This window comes from Chiloscyllium plagiosum, chromosome 22 (genome assembly GCF_004010195.1).
Source record: "Chiloscyllium plagiosum isolate BGI_BamShark_2017 chromosome 22, ASM401019v2, whole genome shotgun sequence".
NCBI classification, from domain to species: Eukaryota; Metazoa; Chordata; class Chondrichthyes; order Orectolobiformes; family Hemiscylliidae; genus Chiloscyllium; species Chiloscyllium plagiosum.
This window is the reverse complement of record NC_057731.1, coordinates 37363540-37387501: the sequence shown is the minus strand read 5'-3', so window position 1 is coordinate 37387501 and position 23962 is coordinate 37363540. Positions and strand designations below refer to the sequence as shown.

At 37.5% G+C, this 23962-nt stretch overlaps 1 protein-coding gene across 3 annotated transcripts in view; it reads right to left on the bottom strand.

Annotated features, from left to right (window-relative positions):
* The window catches only part of atrnl1b (attractin-like 1b), a 944158-nt gene that overhangs the window by 723495 nt on the left and 196701 nt on the right, over positions 1-23962 (bottom strand). For all 3 annotated transcript variants that reach the window (XR_006314946.1, XM_043712811.1, XM_043712812.1), the window contains exons 11-12: positions 2092-2176; positions 1342-1550 (exon numbers count right to left, since the gene is read on the bottom strand). Coding sequence is in view for 2 of the 3 variants with exons in the window: in XM_043712811.1 (XP_043568746.1) it covers positions 1342-1550; positions 2092-2176 (294 nt within the window). In the remaining variant the exon portion in view is untranslated. The remainder of the gene's footprint in view (positions 1-1341; positions 1551-2091; positions 2177-23962) is intronic.

The following is a 23962-nucleotide window of genomic DNA, read 5'->3' as shown; positions in this document are numbered from 1 at the left end:
TTCCCAGCCTATCCAGCCTTTCTTTATAACTCAAATCTTCCATACATGGCAACAGCCTGGTTATTCTCTTCTGAACCCTCTCCAGTTTAATAATAATCTTCTTTTTACTCAGTAACCAAAACTAGACACAGTATTCCAGAAGAAGCCTTACCAATGTCCTGTTAAAACCTCAACATAACTTCCAAACTCCTCTACTCAAAGGACTGAGTAATGAAGGCAAGAGTGCCAAATGCCTTTTTAACTACCCTGTCTATATGTGACATAAACTTCAAAGAATTATGTACATGCATCCCTAGGCCCCTCTGTTCTACAACACCACCCAAGGCCTATCATTAATTGAATAATGTGGTGCACCAATTGCAATACCTCACATTTATCCAGATTGAACTACATCTGCCATTTTCAGCCCATTAACCCATTTGATCAAGATCTCTTTATATTCTTAGAAGACCCTCTTCATTGTCCAGTATGCCATTAATTTTGGTGTCGTCCATAAACTTATTAACCATGCCTTCTATATTCTCATTCAAATCATTTATATAAATGACAAACAAAAGAAGACCCAGAACCAATCCCTGTGGAACATCTCTGGTGACAGACCTCCAGTCTGAAAAGCAGCCCTCTACCATCACTTTCTGTCTCCTACCATTAAGCCAATTATGTATCTAATTGGCAAGCTCACCCTGAATCTCATGTAACTTAACTAATTAGTCAACTATGTGGAACCTTGTTGACCAATGACTTCGTCAGAACTGAAAGAGAAAATGTAAATTGGAAAGAACAGAAATGGATTTTTTTTTAAAAAAAGGATCAGTAGTTGACTCTAAGCATAAAGTAAATGTTGTTCTTTGTTGTATGCAAAAATAATTGATAGGACATAGTTTTTATGTATCAAAGAGTAGTTGAAAATTTGGGTTTTTATGACCATTATTCAAGGCTTTCTGGATACTACTAGGACGAGAGAGTTGGGTTTTTATGACCATCGTACAATCTTTCAGGATACTACTAGTATGAGAGATTTTCAACTGCTACTAATTTATTGACTTCCATTCCACTGTACCAAATTGTACTACAACAGAATATTTGAGGTACACACTTCAATATCAATATTGTGTCATATTCTTCAACAGAGCCAATTAAAAAATATTTGAGTTAAAGCTCACAATGTTTGTCATACAGAAAATAAAATGGACAAAACAAGAATTATAGATTAATTCACATGCCATACTCCTACAATTCCATAAATTATTTATAACAGTTATGATTTATTGCAAGGAAGGAGCCTATTTAAGGGCTGACAAAATATAGTTTACTTGATATTTAGGTGTTATCAGTACTTACCAGTTTTGAGGGGACATTTCACCTCATGGAAGCTACTATTACTTTGGCCCAGTTCCCACGGAGCACAATGATGCTTGTGCCACAAACACCTAATACCTGGACCAGCATTCAGACAAAGATCTTCACTGAAGGCTTCACAGCTTGAAGGTTTGTATACAAGGACATCATTCAAAAGCATACTAGAGAAACCACCAAATACATACATAGACCTGGAAGAGAAAGAGAAAAGCATTATTCATAAATATGTAAAAACTCATTTCCCAATGTATACAGCAGGTACTAAAACAGGATAGCACTAGCACACAAATTAATAAGTCACAGGTGTGTACAACTTTTCCCAACATAGGTCATCAGTTCAAAGTAAAATCAACAACATCCCCCACAAGTAATCGGGAAGTGTGTTGATGTTGTCTGCTCAGGACTGGCAAGTACATTCTCCAATACCCTTTCATCCAAATCACGGGCACTGTTTTCAATTTAAGGGCAGAAAATGCAAATTTAAAAAGTTGAGACAAACATAATATGAAACAATGGCATATGAAAGTTTGTCTCACAATTTCAATTCCTAAATTAATGCGCTCTATGAATGTTTTTCTATATTTCACATTGCTAAATGGAGAAAATAATGCCAAATTTTAGTCAGTTATTGACAAATACCAGGAAGGATAACAGAGTAATAAAGAAAAGTTTCTTTGACCACCAAGATAAATGGAATGGGAAAATAGATACAGAGGAAAATAATGGACTCACCCATTGCTTACAACTGCCGTGTGTCCAAATCTATTGAGGTCACGATGCAAATTGGGTTTTGGAAGTATTGTCCATTCATCACAGGCTAGACAAAAGAATAGCATTATGTTCATTAGCTGTAGAAAATTTGAGATTAATGACCAATTACTCTCAAAGTTATTAAAATGTCAATGTTTCTTTTCACTTGTTTACTGAAAACAAAATTGAAGCAAAGAATTGGGCAGTTTAACTGTTAATTTTTCAAGAAGGAATGGAAATAACACAAAATGATAGATCATATCAAGACAACTGTAAAATGAGAGAAACCTGCTAAAATTGAACTTTTATGTTTAAGTCAGGGAAGCATCCTGAAATGAATAGCAGCTTTAAAACAGAACTGGACATACATGAAATATCAGGCAATACAACATAAAGTGTAAATTTATCTCAAATGTTTCTTTGGGCTGTGGTATGTTGCTTTCTGTTTATTCACAATATTATTAAGAATATTGTCCTTTGTTAACAAGGAAAATGAAACAGTATGGACATACAGAAAGGTTTTGTTTCCTTCAAAGTATGATTTGTAATAAAGATGCTTCAAAATATATTGCAAGCAACAAAGAAAAAATGCACTACTGATATTGTTTCTCCTTTGATTTGATTTTTGACTTTTTTACGTGTACTCAAGTACAAAATTACCGGAGTATAGTGAAAAATGTAAAATGTTGCCAAACAAGGCACCATCTTAAGTACAAGTACTTAGGTACAGAATCTTAAGAATAAGATAGAAATTAAACATCGCAGCACTTATAGCATAATGTAAATCTTACAAAAGGTTAAAAGGTACATATTACAGTAGAAAGTAAAGAAATCAAACTTAAAGTTCAGACATTATAGTCTTTCTTAAGTGCTTAGTCAGTGGAACCACACTTTAAAGAGCCACCTCAAGACCACAAACCCATCGTAAGGCCACGCCAGGCCGAGAAACTGCCACATACCGCCAAAAGACCACCATGCCGGACCAAGAGACTGCCACACACTGGATATTGTACCAATTCATATTTTGGAAACAATTTCTTCGGAATTACCACTACAGATTTACACTAAATAATTGACAGATTATGAAGTATGTGCTTAGTGGAGAAGGTAGACTTTAAATTGTCCTCAATTATAATTAAATGTCCTTTCTGGTCTGCCATGTTTGCATCACATATAGTCAAGGTGGTTAAAAAGGCATTTGACACATTTGCCTTCATGGCTCGGCCCTTTGAGTGCCCCATGTTGAGGTTGTACAGGACATTGGTGAGGCAACTTCTAGAGTACTGTGTCCAGTTGCGGTCACCCAGTTATAGGAAGGACATTATTAAGCTAGACAGGGTTAAGAAGAGAATTACCAGGATGTTGTCCGGTATAGAGGATGTGTGTTATAAAGAAAGGCTGGGACTTTTTTCACTAGAGCATAGGAGGTTGAGAGGTGACTTTATAGAAGTTTCTAAAATAATGAAGGGTATAAATAGAGTTAATGGTAGTTGTTTTTACCCTAAGATGGGAATTTCAGGACTCAGGGGTATATTTTTTAAGGTGAGAGGAGAAAAATTTAAAAAGACAAGAGGGCCAAATTCTTTACACAGACGGTGGTTCGCATGTGGAATGAACTTCCTGAGGAAGTGGTAGATGTGAGTACAATTACAACATTTAAAAGACATTTGGATAAGTACATGAATAGGAAAGGTTTGGAGCAATATGCGCTGGAAGCAGGCTGCTGCGACTAGCTTAGTTTAGGATTATGTTTGGTGTGGATTGGTTGGACTGAAGGGTCTGTTTCCATGCTGGATGACTCTAAATGCAGTATGTTTTACATAACGGGTAACTGCACTCGGACTTCATTAACCCAGAATTCCAACCTAACAATATTGCAGGAATATTAAGGGAGGCCTGATAGAATAGCCAGTGAATGCATAAGACAATCTAGGACTAGGGAATGTAACGTACAAAATGAAGAATGGTTTTACAGGAAAAAAGTTGGGAAAAACCTCTACATGCAAAAAGTAATCAAATAGTGGAATCTTTTACTCAATAGTTGCTGCATCAGTTATTCATTTTAAATATAACATTTGTTGATATTAATCTAAAATTTGCTGATTTAGCCAACATGAAGTGAAATTGAGTGAGGAGAAAACATATGAAGCCTGGTGATGACTTCATAAGTAGTAAAGTTCTTGATTTTAAAGTGTCGTGTTTTGCTAAAAGAATGTTTATGTGTTTACATCAAGCATTGTAACTTAGCAGTATTGGATTGAACTGTCACAGTAACTCCGAAAAAGCTGAAGTTTTGTTTAAAAACAGACAGTGAATTGGAGACAATAATGTGGATTATTTATCAGCTGAATTTGTGAACATAACACAATTCCACTGTGTAAATATCATTCAATTTGATCAAATGTAAAAGCAAACACAAGCTAAAGCTAAGATCAAGGTTTGTTAAAAGCAGTAAGTTTATTTTCAAAGAGACACACACAAGTCCTAATGAGTTGATTAAACTGGTTCTGGTAGTTGAAGTGTTTGTGATGTTTACCAGTGGTCAAACTAATCATTTGCTGGATGTGCAGCTTCTTTGAATGGAAAAAGTATGATACAACCTTGCCTTACTTCACAAGTAATTGGTTCTGAGAGTGGAGGTCCTATGATCAGAACCTAGAAATTGGGACAGATCTGGCTGATCACCTGTTCTGGTCTAATCTTCAGACAAGTCCCGATAAAAGCATTAACTTGTGATTGTAAGCATTGTATGGGCAAAATTTTTAATGTTTTATTTGCATTTTGGATATCAAGGCAGTTCTAACAACAGAATATATTCAAAGTTAACTTGTACCAGGAAAATGGGATTAAAAGTCTTATTAGTAGATTAATAGATTGCTGTTGGCCAAATTTCAAGATATGGAGCAAAAGCAGATATATCGAGTTAGTTCATATATCAGCCAGGGTCTGTTTGAATGACAGAATAGGAGTGAGTGCCTAACTGTCCTATTGCCAAGTTTCTTTCAGTATCCTCACTATATGGTTTGCAGCAGTACAGGAAAGATATTCTTAAACAAATTGGCAATGGCACACATTAGTTTGATCTACTGACAGCTGGCATGTATTCAGTGAGTTATATGGTGTCCTCTGTTGTAATGATTTGAGTCTATTGCTATGATTACTTCTTGGATATTGTCAAATTTTAACTGATACATGCAAGGCTGCCACATGGAATAATTCTGGAACATTGTCGAAGCATTGTGTAGACTTAACAGTTATATACAGCATCTCTGGAAATCATTTCTCTAAGGTCTTCAATATTATTGAGACCCAACTCCGTAAAGCCTGACTCTACTTTCATTCCAACATCCACAAATGGCACTGCCCCAGTAGACCCATCATTTCAACTTACTCTTTGCCTCATAGATCTACTTTTTAAAACTTTGCATTCATGATTTTTCTGTGGGTCTGGTGTACATTAATAAATTCCAGGCCCTAAAAACTGCCATGCCTCCTCCTTGAATGGATACCCAACCAAGCAACTATAATAACTCTTCTTTGCCTGGTTGAATATGCTCAGACTTTAAGGCTTCTTCTCATTTTATTTAAATAGAAGATGTTGCTCTGGGAGCCTTTACAAGTCCGACTGTAGCTACCTTTCTACCAGGATTTGGCAAATATTCTGGCTTCCAAGCTAACTTCCTTTCAAACCTCTTTTTGCCAGATCTTACTTTCACCCCCAAACTGGAACATTTCATCAATTTGTTTTCCAATTTCCATCCTTACCATACTTTAGAAAATGAGGCTGGGAAACAATAATGAAGCAAAAACAAATGGCAGAGAAATTGAATACTTTGCATCAGTCATCATAGTAGAAGACATTAATGGCATTTCAAAAATACTGATCAAACAGAATAAGAGGGAAAGAAAATAAATGCAATAGCTAATCACTAGAAAAAAAGTGTAAGCATTAAAGCTAATAGATTCCAAAGACCTGATGGGTTGAATTTTAGGTTATTAAAGAAATTAACTACAGAGATAGTGGACACAGTGGTTGAATTAAAGAACAATTTGATTCTGGAAAGGTCCTGCAGGATTGGTTAACTGCCAATATAACATCCATATTCAAACAAGAAAGGACGCCAAAAACATGTAACTAGAGACTGGTTAGCTTAACATCTGTCATTAACAAAAAGGTTTGAGTCTGTCATGAAGGATGTAATAGCAAAGCATTTAGAAGTACACAATATAACAAAGTGAAGTCAAAATGGGTTCATAAAGAGGAAATCAAGCTCAATAAATTTAGGAGAATTTATGAGGAGATAACAAGCAGATTAGATAAAGAGGAAGTCAGTAGATGTAGTATATTTGGATTTCCAAAAGGCATGTGGTAAAAATACTACACATAAAATTACTTCATAAGATATGAGCCCATGGTTTTGAAGGTAGCATATTAGCATAGCTGGGTGACTGGCGAACAAACAGGAAATAGAGTTGGGATAAGGAGAACATTTTCAGGATGGCAACCTGCAACTCGTTGAGTGTCAGAGGAATCACAGCAAGGGCCACAATTAGCCACAATTATTTACAATATATAATAATGTTTTGATTGAGGGAAGGTAATGTACTATTTCCAATAATGCTGATGACACAAAACTAGGTGGGAAGCAAATGGTGATGGTGAGTCTATAGAGGGATATAGACAGATTAAGTGTGTAAAAACTTGACAGGTGGAATATAATGTGGGAAAATATGAGGTTACACATTTTGGCAGAAATAGTAGAAGAGTTAAATATTATTTAATTGGAGAAAGACTGATTTATGAGTGACAAAAAGTAAGCATACAAATTCAGCAAGTAATAGGGAAAACAAATAGAATATTGGTCTTTACTTTCAAGAGAATGGAATATAAGAACAGGGAGGACTTGCTAAAACTGTACAAGGTATGAGATCCCAACTAGAATAGTGTCAGCAGTTTCAGTCCTCTTATCTAAGGAAAGATATATTGTCTTTGAAGACAATACAGAAAAGGCTCACTCGGTTGATCCCAGGCATAGAGGATTTTCTTATGAGGAGAAGTTGAGATAGATCAACACTTTGACACGTCTTGCACTGTCCATCATGACAGTCCTACATATGAAAGAACTGAAACCAACATGGTCATTCTAAAAGATGAGAGACATAACAAACAATTCAGGTCTTTTTCAATATAATTTCAGTTGTATCACACTGTAAACTTTTGCTATAAATTCTGTGTCTTACAATCTTATACTCCACAACCACCTGATGAAGGAGCAGCACTCCAAAAGCTATGCTTCCAAATAAACCTGTTGGATTATAACCTGGAGTTGTGTGATTTTTAACTTTGTACATCTCAGTCCAACACTGGCATGTTCAAATGCCATATTACATATGTCTAATAAATAGCATGTGCAGAGTGAAAGGAAACATATTTGTGTTGATTTTCAATAAGTCCAAGACATAGCCATGATTATTATGCTGACACACTGAACTAATAAAAGTACACTTTTTTATGTGTCTGCCCTTAGCTACTTTAACTAGGACATGCAAAGAACCCGCCAACCAATACCAGCAAATAAATTGAGTCAGTCAACCACTAGGCAAATTGAAGAATTTCCAGGTAATCAATCACATTTTGAATGCAAATTACTCTGCAAATCAAACCATTTCAAAGTGAATGGAGCAATTCAGTTATATTATTTAAATGCTCTGCCCAGTTTCAACTTGCCTCCTTTACAACTGAAACAATGCCTGGTAGTTAACTGTCAACCAGGATTAATGGGTTCGTTCTCCATGGCAGCAATTGTACAGGAGTCTACCAACCAACCAATCAGCACTCTCCTCTCATTTAGTGAGAATTTTAATTTTCCCCACAAATTGTATTCTGGCAAATTGTTTTATGAATGCAAGACATAAACTTCAACAAAATGTAGCTCTTTTTCAGCAATATTCAGATTCTGTTCAACCAAATAGCAATTTGGTAATAGCCTATTAAATGGTACATATATGGGCAACATGATGGCTCAGTAGTTGGCACTGAAGCCTCACAATCTCAGGAAACCAGATTAAATTCCAGCCTTGGGCAACTGCCTGTGTGGAGTTTGTACATTCTTCCCATGTCTGCATGGGTTCCCTCTGGGCGCTCCAGCTTCCTCCCACAGTCCAAACATGTTAAATTGCCCATAGAGCAATAGGGTAGGGGAATGGATTTGGGTGGGATACTCTTTGGAGGGTCAGTGTAGATTTGTTGAGCCAAATAGCCTGTTTCCACACTTTAGAAATTCTATGATATAGCTATGGTCAAACATCAATTGCTAAAAAAAAACAGTAGTGCAGAGTTTCAAATACTTAAGGGTTGAAGTATTCCAGCACAATTTAGAAAGATCATAATGATATAGGAATACAGAATATGAGCAGCATCTGATTTCACCTCCTGAAATTCTTTCTGCAAGCTTACCTAGTTTGGATTACTGAGAGATACTAGGTAAGACACCTCTGCACCATTGCCTATTCTAACAAGATGAATTCATTTGATTGTTCTTGAACTGCATTTATGATACACTCATGGGATCTGCATTATGCTACAAATCCAGTCTCCTTGATCTAAAATAAATGAAAACAGTCAGTGAAAGACTGTGCATGATTCCTTGACAATGATCATTCTCAAGTGACAAACAGAGATTTATGCAGTTTTTGAAAAAGATCACTCAAATCACAGTAAGCAAGTAAGATTATTCCAATGTTAATGGAATGTATAGCACAAATTGGAGCTGATTCCACCACAGAAGGTAATTGCAGTTATCCCGATGGACCACACCATATTGAGTTTTGAGAAGATTTGTAGCTCAGGTGGAGGTTTTGGATGTCGATTTGCTCACTGAGCTTGAAGGTTCATTTCCAGATGTTTCATCACCCTACCAGGGTAACATATTCAGTGGGTATCAGGCGAAGAACTTCCGAAAATTCCTACTTTCAATTTATATGTTTGGGTTTCTTTGGGTTGGTGATGTCATTTCCTGTGGTGAAGTCACTTCCTGTTCCTTTTCTCAGGGGGTGGTAGATGGAGTCTAACACGATGTATGCTGGTAGAGTTCCAGTTGGAATGCCATGCTTCTAGGAATTCTCAGGCATATTTTTGTTTGGCTTGTCCTAGGATGGCTGTGTTGTCCCAGTCGAAGTGATGTCCTTCCTCATCCGTATGTAAGGATACTAGTGAGAGATGTTTACCCTCCCATGGTTTTAAAAGAAGTAAGTGTGAACACAGCAGATGACCTAACTAATGTTTTAAAATTCTCTCAATTCTGAAAATGTTCCTATCAGTAATGATACATCAATTTGTCAATCTAAAATAGGTGAAGGGCTAACCAGGAAATAATTAGTCAATTAACATCCACTGACCACCTGAAGAGAGGTGCTCCGAAAGCTAGTGCTTCCAAATAAATCTATTGGACTATAACCTGATGTTGTGTGGTCTTTAACCTTGTCAAGAAAAAGCTACATAATTAATGATAAATTAACTAAACACCTGAAGTCTTTCAAATAATATGGGAAAGCCAACATGGAGTCAAAAAGGGTAGCCATATCTAAGAAATTTAAGTTGGCAAAACTAATTGATAGGAGAGTGTTTTTGGATAATAATAATATAGACTTTTCAGAAGGTGATCAATAAATTCCCTCCTAAGTAGTAATTTATACAACTGGTGGAACTGATTTGTCTATATCTCCAGTCTGGAAACAATTACTCTTCTTATTTGTTGTCTGCAGTCGAACTTCTCAGCATTGTATCTGGCTTTCAATTGCTCTGAAATAGAATCGAGAGAATGACTCTTTTAAGTGCCCCTTGTTTTTAACCCTAATCAATTTCCAAGCTACCTGTAATTGATAGTTTGGAAGCATGAATCCCAAGAACCATATACACCAAATGTGCAGGAATCATACACCTTTATCATCGAATTTACGATAATTGGGTAATTTGCTCTAATTATCTGAAGGTTGTAATTAGGGATAAGATGTAGGAAAATACTGCATCTTTCATCAACCACCTCTATCAGCTCCATCAGACAAACAATGAAACAATCTATACAACCTAAGTATTCTACCCTTTTGGAATGTGTCATGCTTTAACTCCATATGGTTTGCAATCAGGTAACTGTTAATTTCAGTAATTTCTCATGATCCAGGGGAAATGCATTCAAGGTAGTTTGGGCAGAATCTATAACTCAAACTATTACATAATTTATGAAGGAAAGCTGGGAAAAAGTAGACTTTTCAATCTTTGAAGACAGCTGAGGGGAAATAAAGTGGCAAACAGCATTAAAAAAGTAAATATATATTACTACTGCTATGAAAGAGTTCAGAAAAGATTTACAAGGATGTTGCCAGGTTCGGAGGATTTGAGCTACAGGGTGAGGCTGAATAGGCTGGGGCTGTTTTCCCTGGAGCATCGGAGGTGGAGGAGTAATCTTATAGAGATTTATAAAATCATGAGGGGCACTGATAGGGTAAATAGGCAAGATCAACCACCCTGGGATGGGGTAGCCCAGATCTAGAGGGCATTAGTTTAGGGTGAGAGATGAAAGATTTAAAAGAGACTCAAGTGGCAACTTTTTCATGTAGAGGATAGTATGTGTATGGAATGAGTTGTGAGAGGAATTGGTGGAGGCTCATACAATGGCAGCATTTAAAAGGCATCTGGATGGGTACATGAATAGGAAGGATTTGGAGGGATATGAGCCAAGTGCTGGCAAATGGGACTAGATTAGGTTAAGATATCTGGTCGGCATGGATGAGTTGGACCGAAGGGTCTGTTTCCGTGCTGTACATCTCTATTACTCTAAGAGGCTGACAGTTCTGATTGAAGCTTATGGAACTGAAAATAAAATATTGATCTTGTTAGGAAATGGCTGTGCAGCAGGAGATTAAACAGTAGAGACAAGTGGATAAGTATTCTAATTAGTAGATCTACCGATGCTATTACTCAAAGACTCATGTCGGGGCCTCACTGATTGACCATTTTTTTAATGGTTGGATGAGGATTTAAAAATAATCACATACCCAAGCTACTGATGACAGAAAAACAGACAACATTCTAAACCACATGGATGGAAGGAATATCTATCATACAGAATTGTTATAGAGCAAGAGGAGGTCATTTGGCTTATTGTGCCTATATCAGACCTCTTACCTTGTGCCAATTTCCTGCCTACTATTTATATCCAAATACTCATTCAATGCCCTTGGTGCCTTAATTAAACCTGCCTCCACCACATTTCCAGGCAGTACATTCCATATCTAATGATTCGCTGTGTGAAAACAGTTTTTCTCACATCACCGTAAATCTCGTTCTTTTATCCTTTATGAATGGGAATAGCTTCTCCCTGCCTACTTGGTCAAGCCCACTCATAATTCTTAAAACCTCTATTAGACCTTCTTTTGGCCTCTTCTCTCGAAGAGAAACAGTCCCAATTTCTTTGATTTATCTTCATATCTGAAGTTTCTTATTCCTAGAACCATCCTTATAAATTGTTTATGCACTCTTTTCAAGGCCGATAATGTGGCTTGCACAATTGTACACAATACTCCAGCTGAGGTTTGACGGGTGTCTATTACAAATTAAAAACCTCCTTGGTCAGGTATACTAAACCTCTATTAATAAAGCCAAGAATACTATGCATATTAACTGCTCACTCACCTGTCGTATCACCTTCATTGATATTGCACACATATACACCAAGATCTCTCTACTCCTGTACCCCCTTTAGAACTGACCTATAGAATTAGAATAGAAATCATATGCCCGATGTGATATTGTCTTTTAATGTGCTTCTCATTTCACGCTTTCCTGCAATGAACCTCATCTACACTTACCCATCCATGCCACCAACTTGTCACTTTGGAGTTCCAGATTGTCCTTAAATTTACAATTCTTCCAAATATAGTATCATTTGCAAACTTGTAAGTTGTTCCCAGCACACCAAGGTGTAGACTATTTAAGTATATATTAGGAAAAACATATGTCCCAATATTGGTCCCTGGGGAATCCACTGTAAATCTTCCTCCATATCCATTGACCATTAACTACTCTGCTTCCTATCACTCAGCCAATTTTGTACCCACATTGCTACTGCCGTTTTTAATCCATGACAGAGAAACTTTCTACACAAGTCTGTTCTGTGGCACTGTATCAGATGCCATCTAAAAATCCATGTATATCACATAACAGCATAACTCACATGAATCCTCTTCAAAAAACTCCAGTAAGTTAGTTAAACATAATTTCACCTTTAGAAGTCTGTGCTCAAATCTGTAATCAACTAGTCTTTTTCCATGTGATCATTAATCCTGTCCTGAACAACTGTTTGTATGAATTATAGCTTCAATTATAAACAAAAGGGCAAAACTGCAGCAATACTGTAGACAAGCCTTGTAAGAAATAAATCACATAGATTTAGCAGAATGATACAGCACTGCAAAATTAAATTACAAGGAAAGATTACACTGGAAATTGGAGGACAGCAGATATGATCCCACCCTTAAAAAAAATGGAAATACAGAATGATTTGCCTAAATTCAGAAGGGAAAATGCTAGAGTCTATTATAAAGGATGTGACAACAGGCCACTTCGAAAATATCAGCCAGATTGGACAAAGCCAACATCGATTTATGAAAGAGAAATCACATTTGACAAATCTACTAGAACTTATTGAGGATGTAACTAGTAAAATAGATATGGCAAATATGCTTTATTCGGATTTTCAGAAAGCTTTTGATAAAGCCTATGAGGTTAGCATGCAAAATGAAAGCACGTGAGATTGACATAGATTGAGAACTGGTTAGTAGAAAGCAAAGAGACAGTAGGAATAACTGGGACATTTTTCATATGGAAGGCAATGATTAGTGAGGAACCAGAAGGATCCATGATTGGACATTAGGTATTCATAAAATATGTCAACAATCTGGATGAGTGAATCATCTTTCCAAGTTGCCCATGCCATAAAACTAGGTGTAATTGTGAATGGTGAGAAAAATACAAAGAGGCTTCAAGGCAAGTTAGACAAGTTGGGTGAGCATGAAAATAGATGGCAGATAAAACGGAAGTGCATGGGATTGGGGTCATGTATCAGTTGGCAGACAGGAAACAAACAGAAGGAATAAATGGGTCTTTGTCACATGGCAGGCAGTAGCTAGTGGGGTACTGCAGGAATCAGCTATTCACAATGTATAGTAATGATTTAGATCAGGGAATGAAATGCAATATCTCCAGGTTTGCAGACGACCAAGCTGAGTGGAACATTGAACTGTGAGCAGCTTGCAGAGATACTTCAGTGTCTTTCGGACAAGTGGAATGAGTGGGAAAATGTATGGCAGTCGAACTATAATGTGGATAAATGTGAGGTTGTCCACTTCATAAATCAGGACATAAACAGGTAGGCAGATTATCTGAATGGTGATAAATTTGAAAAGGGCAGGTGTAACCAGACTTGGATGTCCTTGTACATTAATCAGTGAAAGTAAACATACAGGTATAGCACGTGAAAGTGACAGCAAATGGCACATTGGCCTTCATACAAAAAGAATGTGAATACAAAAACAGAGATGCCTTACTGCAATTAAACAACTAATCCTGCAGAACCCTCTGCCACAGCATGCGCTTTCGGCCAAAACATCGAATATTTTCAAGAAGAAGTTAGATATAGTTCTTTGGGCTCAAAGGACAAAGAATATTGAGACAAAGCAGGAATAGGGTCAACTGTTGCCTGATCAGCTGTAATCATATTGAATAGCAGAGCAGACTCGCAGGGCTAAAATGCCTATTTTCAATGTATCTTTGGCAGATGCAGTATAATGTAGAAAAGTGTGAAGTTATCCACTTGAGTCAGGAAAACAGAATGGATGAGTCTTATTTAAATGGTGAGTAATTGGAAGATATGGCCTTTGAAAGCAAACATGCAGGTGCAGTGTGTGTGGAAAGTAAAATGTATTCTTGACCATTATTACAACAGAATTTCACTCAGGGTGGTAACTGTGGAATTCTCTACCACAAAAGGCTGTGGAGGCCAAATCACTGAAATTACTGAATATGTTTCAGGAAGAAATACATTTCTAGACATTAATTGCATCAAGAGGTATGGGGAAAGTGCAGAATTATGACACTGGGATACAGGATCATCCATGATCATATTAAACATCACAGTCAGCTTGATGGGGTGAATGGCCTATACCTAGTCTCTACATTTAGGCTAACGTTGTATTCTGTATAATTTAGAACTATAAGTGAGAATTGGATTAAAGTTTTCAAGCTACAAAGGGAAAAAGTGATAGAATGAAAAAGAAGAGCTATTTCCTCTGGTATGAGATCCATAAACTCAGGAGTTAGTAAAAACAATTAGAGCTAAGCAGTGAAGACAAGAGGTACTTCTGCACACTGTTATGAAGTTGAGGGTGTGTACTGTAACTTTAAGAAAGCTATTTTGCACTGAGAGCTTACAAGGCACCTGTCATGTGGCTGACTAGCAGTTTTAGAGTGTACTAGAAAATTGAAAATATATAACATTTGGCTGTGAAACAAAGACCTGAGTTTTTGATGCTGTTTTCACAATAGTTCGAATTTAAACCAATCAAGATACTAAAACCCAATCGAATTTTAATTTTACTGTTTTGACAACATTAATCCAATGAGACGATCCAATGTTTGGGATATAAAGAAGCTAGCATTTCGAGATTGGCCAGAGAGGATGAGTAACTGACACCTAGAGAGAGACTGCCATTCAAAACCCTCTCTATCAAAGGTACCTTTTCATATGAAACATCTTTGCAGCAAAAGACTAAAGACAGCCCACGGAGATCTTCAGCCAAAAGGATGGCACCATAGACAACAGCCACTGTGTGGTTTTGAACTTAAGTTAAAGTAATTTTAATACAATGTTTTATGGGAACAGTATATTATTATAGAGTGGGAGGTAGATAACAAGCATTTAAGAGAAAAGAGGTTTAGAGTTATAAATAGTAGTTGTTAATGAGTTGAAGAATAATTATTTTTGCTTTAAATAGCAGAAGTTGAGAGTTCTTTGCCACTCATACTTTAACAGATTACGAGGCGAGGTGAGCTTTTCTGGGTGTTTGGTTTAACTTGCAGAAGGGTTCGCCACCGTGTCGTAACAACACAAAAGGTTGCCAGAAATTTGAAACTCTCTTTTACAAAGAACATTGGTATTACATCAGCTTTAACTTTACATCTATCAACAAGATTTTTGTTACCTTACAATCACAAGGAATGTGGAGCAAGAAGAGAAATATAGATACAAGATTATAGATGCAATATAGATACAATAGCCACAATCTCCCTGAATGACCAAACAGGGTTGATGGACTAAATGCTCGACTCCATTCCCATGTTTCATTAATTAAAGCTTAAAATAAGTCATCAAATTAGAATTAAAATTTCACTGGTCAATTCCAACATGCCACCAACTTTCTGTTCTCAGTAAACTTGAGGCCATCCTTAATTCTATCCTCATCCAATTCATAACAGGATCCATTCATCTACCACTCGTGTGTTCATTCGCAGACACTGGTTCCTGGTTAAACAAGGACTCTATTTTAAAATTCTCATCCTTGTTTTTAAATCCTCATATGGTCTTGTTACTTCCCATCACTGTAACTTGCCCAGTATCACTACCTCCAAAACCAAAAGAGAAAATGCTGGAAAATCTCAGCGGGTCTGGCAGCATCTGTAAGAGCTTTGACAAAGGGTCAGTTAGACTCGAAATGTCAGCTCTTTTCTCTCCTTACAGATGCTGCCAGACCTGCTGAGATTTTCCAGCATTTTCTCTTTTGGTTTCAGATTCCAGCATCCGCAGTAATTTGCTTTTATCACTACCTCCAAGATATTTTCATTCTGATAACTCTGACTAGATATCCTTAACTTAATCATTTTACTATTTGCAGTCATACTTTCAACTGCCTAGGCCCCGAGCCCTGAAATTTAGTGTTGGAGGTGGATAGAAGATTATCATGGATATCATGGATAGAAGATTAGCAAACTAATAGAGGTCAGAGAGTTGACATAAGGGGGCATTTCCAGGATGGTAACATATCTAGTGCCACAGGGATCAGTGTTGGGGCCATGATTATTTATAAGATACATAAATAACTTCCAAGAGGAAAGTAAATGTACAATAGCAAAGTTTGCAGATGACACAAAAATAGATCTAAAGGCAAGTGCAGAGGATGACATAATTTTGACACAAAAATAGGTCCGAAGACAATTGCAGAGGATAACACAATTAGTCTGCAGAGGGAAATAGATAGGTTAAGCCAGTGAACAAAGACATTGAGAAAATGGGGGGTTATGCACTTTGGCAGGGAAAAAAAGGGAAGCTGAATATTATGTAAATTCTAATGCACAAATCGCAAAAGGAAGGCATGTGGAAAAACAGCCTTCATTTCAAGAAATGGAGCATTAAAATAGGAAGCCTTGCAAAAACTATAAAAGGCAGTAGTCATATTGCAAAGAAGTTTTGACCCTTATCTAAGAGAAAATACACTGGCATTGCAGACAACCCCCAGAAGATTCATTAAGTGTGAAGGGACTTTCTTACAAGGAGAAGATGAGTCTGTACTCACTGAAGTTAGAAGGATGAAAGATGGCCTTATTGAAATATACAAGGCTCTTGAGGGACTTGACAAGGAAGATGGGAAAGGTTGTTTCCCCCTTGTTGGACCACAGGGCATAATCTCAGAATAAGAAGTCACCCTTTCAAGGCAGATGAGAAGGAATTTCTTTTGCCGGGGGATAGTGAAATTGTAAAATGCTTTACAATAGAGGGTTGTAAAACCTGGGTTGTTCAGTATATTCAAAGCTGAGATGGACAAACTTTTTTAATCAGTCAGGAATCAAGGGTTATGGAGAAAGAAAGGAAAGTAGAGTGGAAGATCATCAGATCACCTATGATCTCACTGACTGGCACAGCAAACCTGGTGGATTAGATGGCTAATTTCTGCTCCCATGTCTTCTAGTCTTATGGTTCCCATTTAAATGATCCATCTCTCTCTTCTTTACATTTTGAAGTTCCAAAAACCTAACTCTTTGACCATGTTTTTGGTTGCTTGCTCTAAAATCTCTATATGTGGCTTGGTTTTAATTTTTCCTCTACACTGCCCATGCCATGGCTTCAAATGTTTCAAATGTATAGGTGCTTTATAAAATTTTATTGTAGAAAAGCAATGCCAGCATGTAAGAAATATTCTGCAAAAACAGTGGTTAAGCTGCTTTTCTCACTGATTAACATGTTAGAAATCCTGCCACAACATTTTCATTTCATTTCATGACAAAACATTTTATTCAAAAGTCAAAGAAATGTTTTCATCCCTATAATAATTAAAATTACATAAAAATCTATGTTTTTCCCAGTATTTTCAAATGTTAATGTGCTTCAGTCGAATATTTTGTTATTCATGGATGAATCAACCTACTGATTCTATTTTAAAAACACTTTCCGTCAATAATACGCTGTTTGCATTTTCTGTACAAACACTATTCATTATTGATTTCACATTTAATTACTTGGGAAATAACAACTAATTATCTCTCTGGCATACTTAGAGATTATTTAAGGTACTACTATCAAAGTTGTAAATCAAAGTTACGATCCACAAGAGCTTTACAGAAAATTTTCCACATTGTCACTAGTTTATAAAATATCGAACTATACGTCAAACAACTTCCCAAATTCCTTTCCAAGAAACAAAGCAAATCACTTTATAGCTATTCTAAAAACAAGAACATGTGTTCACACAAAAAAAAAGCCTCTGCTTTGGATTTGTACAGAAGGCATAGGTTTAATTATGGTAGTTTGAGCATTCTCAGCATTGTTAGAATCCCCAGTGAAACCAACATTTTTAAATGAAAGATAAATTTTGTAGGCACCAACAGAAATTATTGAAAACCAATCTTTAACTGTTTCAGTCTTTTCCTGTAGTGCCAACTATACAAAACAATTTAGAAACATCTTAATGCAAAGAGCAAAAGGAAAGATTCAACCTGTTACACACCAACAAATCTTCAGAACCAAGCCTGGGGAAGGTTATTCACTTTAAGATTTCTTTATTAACTGACTTTTCTGAAATTCTCTGTCTCTCACAGGATCATACACTCTTTTCAGCACTGTATCCTGGAGACTTCCACAAACTAAACTTTCACCCTGAAGACTTCGACAGAACTGAAACTGGTACGATTTCTTCTAAACTTGTTCAGCTGACAGTCCGTGCTACCAGTCACAAGCTACTAGGAAAGCTAATGGAATGCTAGCTTTTGTTGCAAGACGACTTGAATAAGTAGTGAAGTCTTGGTTCAATTGAATAGGAGCTTGGTGAGACCTCACTTGGGATATTGTGCGCATTTTTTATCTCCTTATCTCAGGAAACATATTGTTGCCATAGAGTGCAATGAAGATTTGTTCCTGAATGATGGAACTGTCATATGAAGACAGACTGGCAAACTGGACTTGCTGTCTCTAGAGTTTTAAAAGATGAGGGGTAATTTAATTGAAACATACAAAATGCTTAGATAGACAGGGTAGATGCAGTAAGATGTTTTCTCTGGTTGTGGAATCTAGAACCAGGGACACAACCTGAGAATAAGGAGGATGCCATTTAGCACCTAAATGGGGTATCTTATTCAACTTTGAGGGCAGTGAGTCATTGGAATTCTGTGCCCTGAAGACCATGGAAACTCAAGTCATTAAACTTAGAGGTTCATAAATTTTTTGATTATCAAGGGCGTAAAGGGTTATGGAAATTATGTAGATAAAAGGCACTGAAGTTTTCAATCAGCCATAATCTTATTCAATGAATGAGCAGGCTTGATGGGCTGAATGACAATTACTGTTCCTATGTTCCTGCCCATCTGATTCGATAAATAGTAAAACTAAACTTTGTAAGCATTAACTCACTAGGTAGGAAGGTTGGAAGAGGAGTAGACCATTTAGCTCATTGAGCCTGTTCAACTATTCAATGAGGCCATGGCTGATCCATGGCATTATACCTGCTTTTGGTCCCTATACCTTAGTTTAATAAAAAATTACCTTTTTCAAATGTAAAATTAACATCTGATCCAGCACCCTCTGTCACCTGTGGAAGAGGGTCCAAACATCTTGCACCCTTTGTCATACAGTCATATACTCATAGAGGTATACAGCACAGAAACAGATCCTTTGGTCCAACTCATTCATGCCGACCAGATATCCTAAGTTAATCTAGTTCCATTTACCAGAACTTGGCCCATATCTCTCTTAACCTGTCCCCTTCATATACCCATCCAGATGCCTTTTAAATGTTGTACTCGTACCAGACTTTGTCTATTTACAATATCCATGCCCCTCATGATTTTACAAACCTCTTTAAGGTCACTCCTCAGCCTCCGACACTCCAGGTAACACAGCCCTAGCCTATTCAGCCTCTTCCTATAGCTCAAATCCTCCAACCCTGGCAATATCCTTGTAAATCTTTTCTGAACCGTTTCAAGTTTCACAGCAGCCTTTTTATAGGAGGGAGACCAGAAATGCACACAATATTCGAAAAGTGGTCTAACCAATGTCCTGTACAGCAACAACATGACCTCCCAATTCCTATACTCAATGGTCGGTGTGTAGGAGTGCTTCCGAATATCTCTCCTGAATGGTCTGACACTAATTTGCACACAATGCCATCTAGTTCCAGAATCCCCAAACAGTGGAAATAGTTTACATTTACCTACCTTGTCTTTTCTTAATAATATCTTGTAGAGTTCGACCAGGTCATCTCTTAATCTTCTAGATTCTAAAAAAAAATACCTGATTTGCATAACCTCTGTGCATAACCCAACACCCTGAACCAGGTACCATCCTTGTCTCACAAGCTGTTTACAAGTTTTCAATAGACAGCTCGGCACATTTGTCTTAAACCCTCTCTTCAAAAAAAAACGAAACAAAATACACCTCTTAAAGCCATAGCACTGTCACAAGCTGAACCCCCAAATCTCTTTAGACATCCACTGTATTTAACTACATACCATCTAGAAAGTATCATTTTGAATACAACCAGTTCTGCCATAAACGTGTTTCTTCAAAGCAAATTGGTTTTAACGTGATGGAAGAATTTAGATCGTTATTTGTGGAACACAATTTATTTTTACCTGTATAGGCTATAATGTGATTCTGGCCCCATTAGGTTAAATGGTGTGTCTATGACACGGTTTGCTCATAACACAAGATTGGACAAAAATAGGACTATCACATTATTTCAAAACTAACTGTTCATGCTTTCTTGGAAATAACAATTGAACTGTTTTGAGAAAAAAGATTTTCCGGACCTCAAAACAAAAAGTCCCTTTCTCAGAACTGAAAACTAAAATCCACTTTTCCTCCACTTTTGAATCCAATTTCCCATATCAAAATACCAACAAAGTAAAAACACATTATAAAGCCAAAGATGTGGAGCAGTGGAGTAAGCTCACCCAATTTGTCCATTTTTCTTTTTCATTTTTTTACTTTTTTGTCTTTTCTTTGAGTCATAGAGCTGTACAGCATGGAAACAGACCCTTCGGTCCAACCCGTTCATGCCAACTAGATATCCCAACCCAATTTAGTCCCATCTGCCAGCACCTGGTCCATATCCCTCCAAACCTTTCCTATTCATGTACCCATCCAGATGCCTTTTAAATGTTGCAATTGTACCAGCCTCCACCACTTCCTCTGGCAGCCCATTCTGCACACCCACCGCATTCTGCAAGAAAAAGTTGCCCCTTAGGTTTAGAGTGAGAGGGGAAAGATATAAAAGAGACCTATGTCCTCTAGTTCTGGACTCCCCCGCCCAAGGGAAAAGACTTTGCCAATTTATCCTATCCATGCCCCTCATGATTTTATAACTTTGTCTATTTATCCTATCCGTGCCCCTCTAGAAGGTCACCCCTCAGCCTCCGATGTTTTTAGGGAAAACAGCCCTAGCCTATACAACCTCTCCCTATAATTCAAATCCTCCAACCCTGGCAACATCCTTGTAAATCTTTTCTGAACCCTTTCAAGTTTCACAACATCCTACCGATAGGAAGGAGACTATAATTGCATGCAATATTCCAACAGTGGTCTAACCAATGTCCTGTGCAGCCGCAATATGACCTCCCAACTCCTGTACTCAATACTCTGACCAATAAAGGAAAGCAAACCTTCTTTGCTATCCTATCAACTGCAACTCCACTTTCAAGGAGCAATGAATCTGCACTCCAAGGTCTTTTTGTTCAGCAACACTCCCGAGGATCTTACCATAGTGTGTAAGTCCTGATGAGATTGATTTCCCAAAATGCAGCACTCGCATTTATCTAAGTTAAATTCCATCTGCCACTCCTCAGCCCATTTCTTGTTTTTCTTTCAGTTTTTACCCTGGTTTTTTTTGACTTACTTATCTTCTGGCAAGAGCTCGGTTGTGGAGACAGCAGTGGTCACAGCATTGCGGCTAATTCAGTCCAAAACATGGCGGCAGCTGAGGGCCTGGAGTGGGGACGTTGGGGTCCAGAGAGTGGCAGTGGTTGGAGGTCCGAATCAGGACTTTAACAGTCGGAGTTCAAGCCCAATGCAGGATGAGCAAGGAGTGAGGAAGGTCCACTGATATCTGCAGTGAAAGCAAGCAGCCCAAGGTCTCCCAGAGAGCAGGCCAAAGCAGAGATTGAGTCCTTGTAGGGAATGTGGCCCAGCATGGCTAAGCACTTAAGAAAGATTTTAACTTTTAACTTTATTTCTTTATTTTTCTACTTTGTATCAAGATTTTGTACCAAAGATGGTGCCAGGAATGCCAATATTGTACACTTTTCACTGTACTCATGTAATTTTGTACTCGAGTACACTTGACAATAAAATCTAATTTTAATTCTAAATATGACCTAGAAAGCAAATAATAACCAAACTGAACAAAAGGCACAACTGCATTTCCTAACAAATGCGATCAGGTGCATCTTGCAACATGTTTTGTTGCACACTGCATTTCTGACAGACACATATAAAAGCAAGTCCAAAGTCCAACTCTCTGTCAGGTTAATTTCTCACTTCCACACTAAGAAAAAAAATGTCCTTTGGAGACAATCTACTCAGCCAGAGGCTTCCAGATCCAATTTTCATAAAACGTCCTATGTTGGAAGGGAGGAAGATAAAACAGGAGACTATAGGCTAGTTATCCTAATATCTGTTGTTGGAAAAGTGTTAGGAGTCCATTAAATTAGAAATAGCGGGGAATTCAGGAAAGCTAACATAGAGTTAGAGTTAGTGTGTTTTGTGAAAGTGACAAATGTTTGTCAGGTTTGAATGTTTGACAAATTTTCTGGAATTCTTTATGGATATCGAAAACAGAGATGATAAAGAAGAACTGGCATATATAGTGCATTTGCATTTCCAGAAGGTATTCAATAAAGGTGTTACAAAAGGTTATTGCACAAGATAAGAACTCATGTATTGGAAAAATGCATTAGCACAGGTTAAGGTGGATTGATTAACACACACAAGACAGTATTGAGATTAATGGTCATTTTTAGGACAAAAGGACATAGCTAGTGGAACGCCACAAGAATCTGTCCTCAGGTCACAATTACATACTATCTATATTTATGATTTGTTGGAGGGGAGATAATACATCCAAATCTTGTGATGATAGAAAAAATGGGACAAAGACATAAAGAATCTGCAAGGGAATATAGACATTGTCACATTTGTTCCTAGTCAGTTTAAGGCAGGAAAATGTGAGGACATGCACTTTGATAGGAAGAATCAAAAGGCAGGATATTTTTTCAGTGGAGATAGGTGCCAAAAACAGTGTAGTGCAGATGGAACTGTATGAAGCACAAAAGGTAAGCATGCAAGTGCAGCAATACTTAACAGGTCAAATGGAATTTTATTCTTTATTGCTTGAGGCCTGGAGATTAAAAATGGGCAAGTCTTTTACAACTGTACAGGATGTTGGTGTGGCTGCACCCACACTACTGCATATGGTTTTGATCTCTGTGTTTGAGAAAAGTTACAATGGCACTGGAGGCAGTTCAAAAAAGATTCACTAGGCTGGTCCCTTAGTTGAAGGGGTTGACTCACCAAGAATGGCTAAACAGATTAAGCCTTTATTCACTGGAGTTCAGATGAATAGTGACGATCTTATTGAAAAATAAAAAGGTGAGGGGGCTTGATGGGGTAGATGTTGACATAATGTTTCTACCACTGGGGGATCTCAAACGAGGGGATATCAAACAAGGGGATATAATTACATCCCAAGGGGACATGTATTTAAAACTGAGATTTGTTTATATTAGATACCTACAGAGTGGAAACAGGCACTTCGGCCTAACAAGTCCACACCGACCCTTCAAAGAGTAAATCATCCAGACCCATTCACCTACATTTACCTCTGACTAATGTGCCTAACACTATGGGCAATTTAGCATGGCCAATTCACCTGACCTGCACATACAGTCATAGAGTCATAGAGATGTACAGCATGGAAACAGGTCCAACCTACCATGCCAACCAGATATCCCAACCCAATCTAGTCACACCTGCCAGCACCCGGCCCATTTCCCTCCAAACCCTTCCTATTCATATACCCATCCGAATCCTCTTAAATGTTGCAATTGTACCAGCCTCCACCACATCCTCTGGCAGCTCATTCCATACACGTACCACCCTCTGCGTGAAAAAGTTGCCCCTTATGTCTCTTTTATATCTTTCCCCTCTCACCCTAAACGTATGCCCCCTAGTTCTGGACTCCCTGGCCTCAGGAAAAAGACTTTGTCTATTTATCCTATCCATGCCCCTCATAATTTTGTAAACCTCTATAAGTTCAC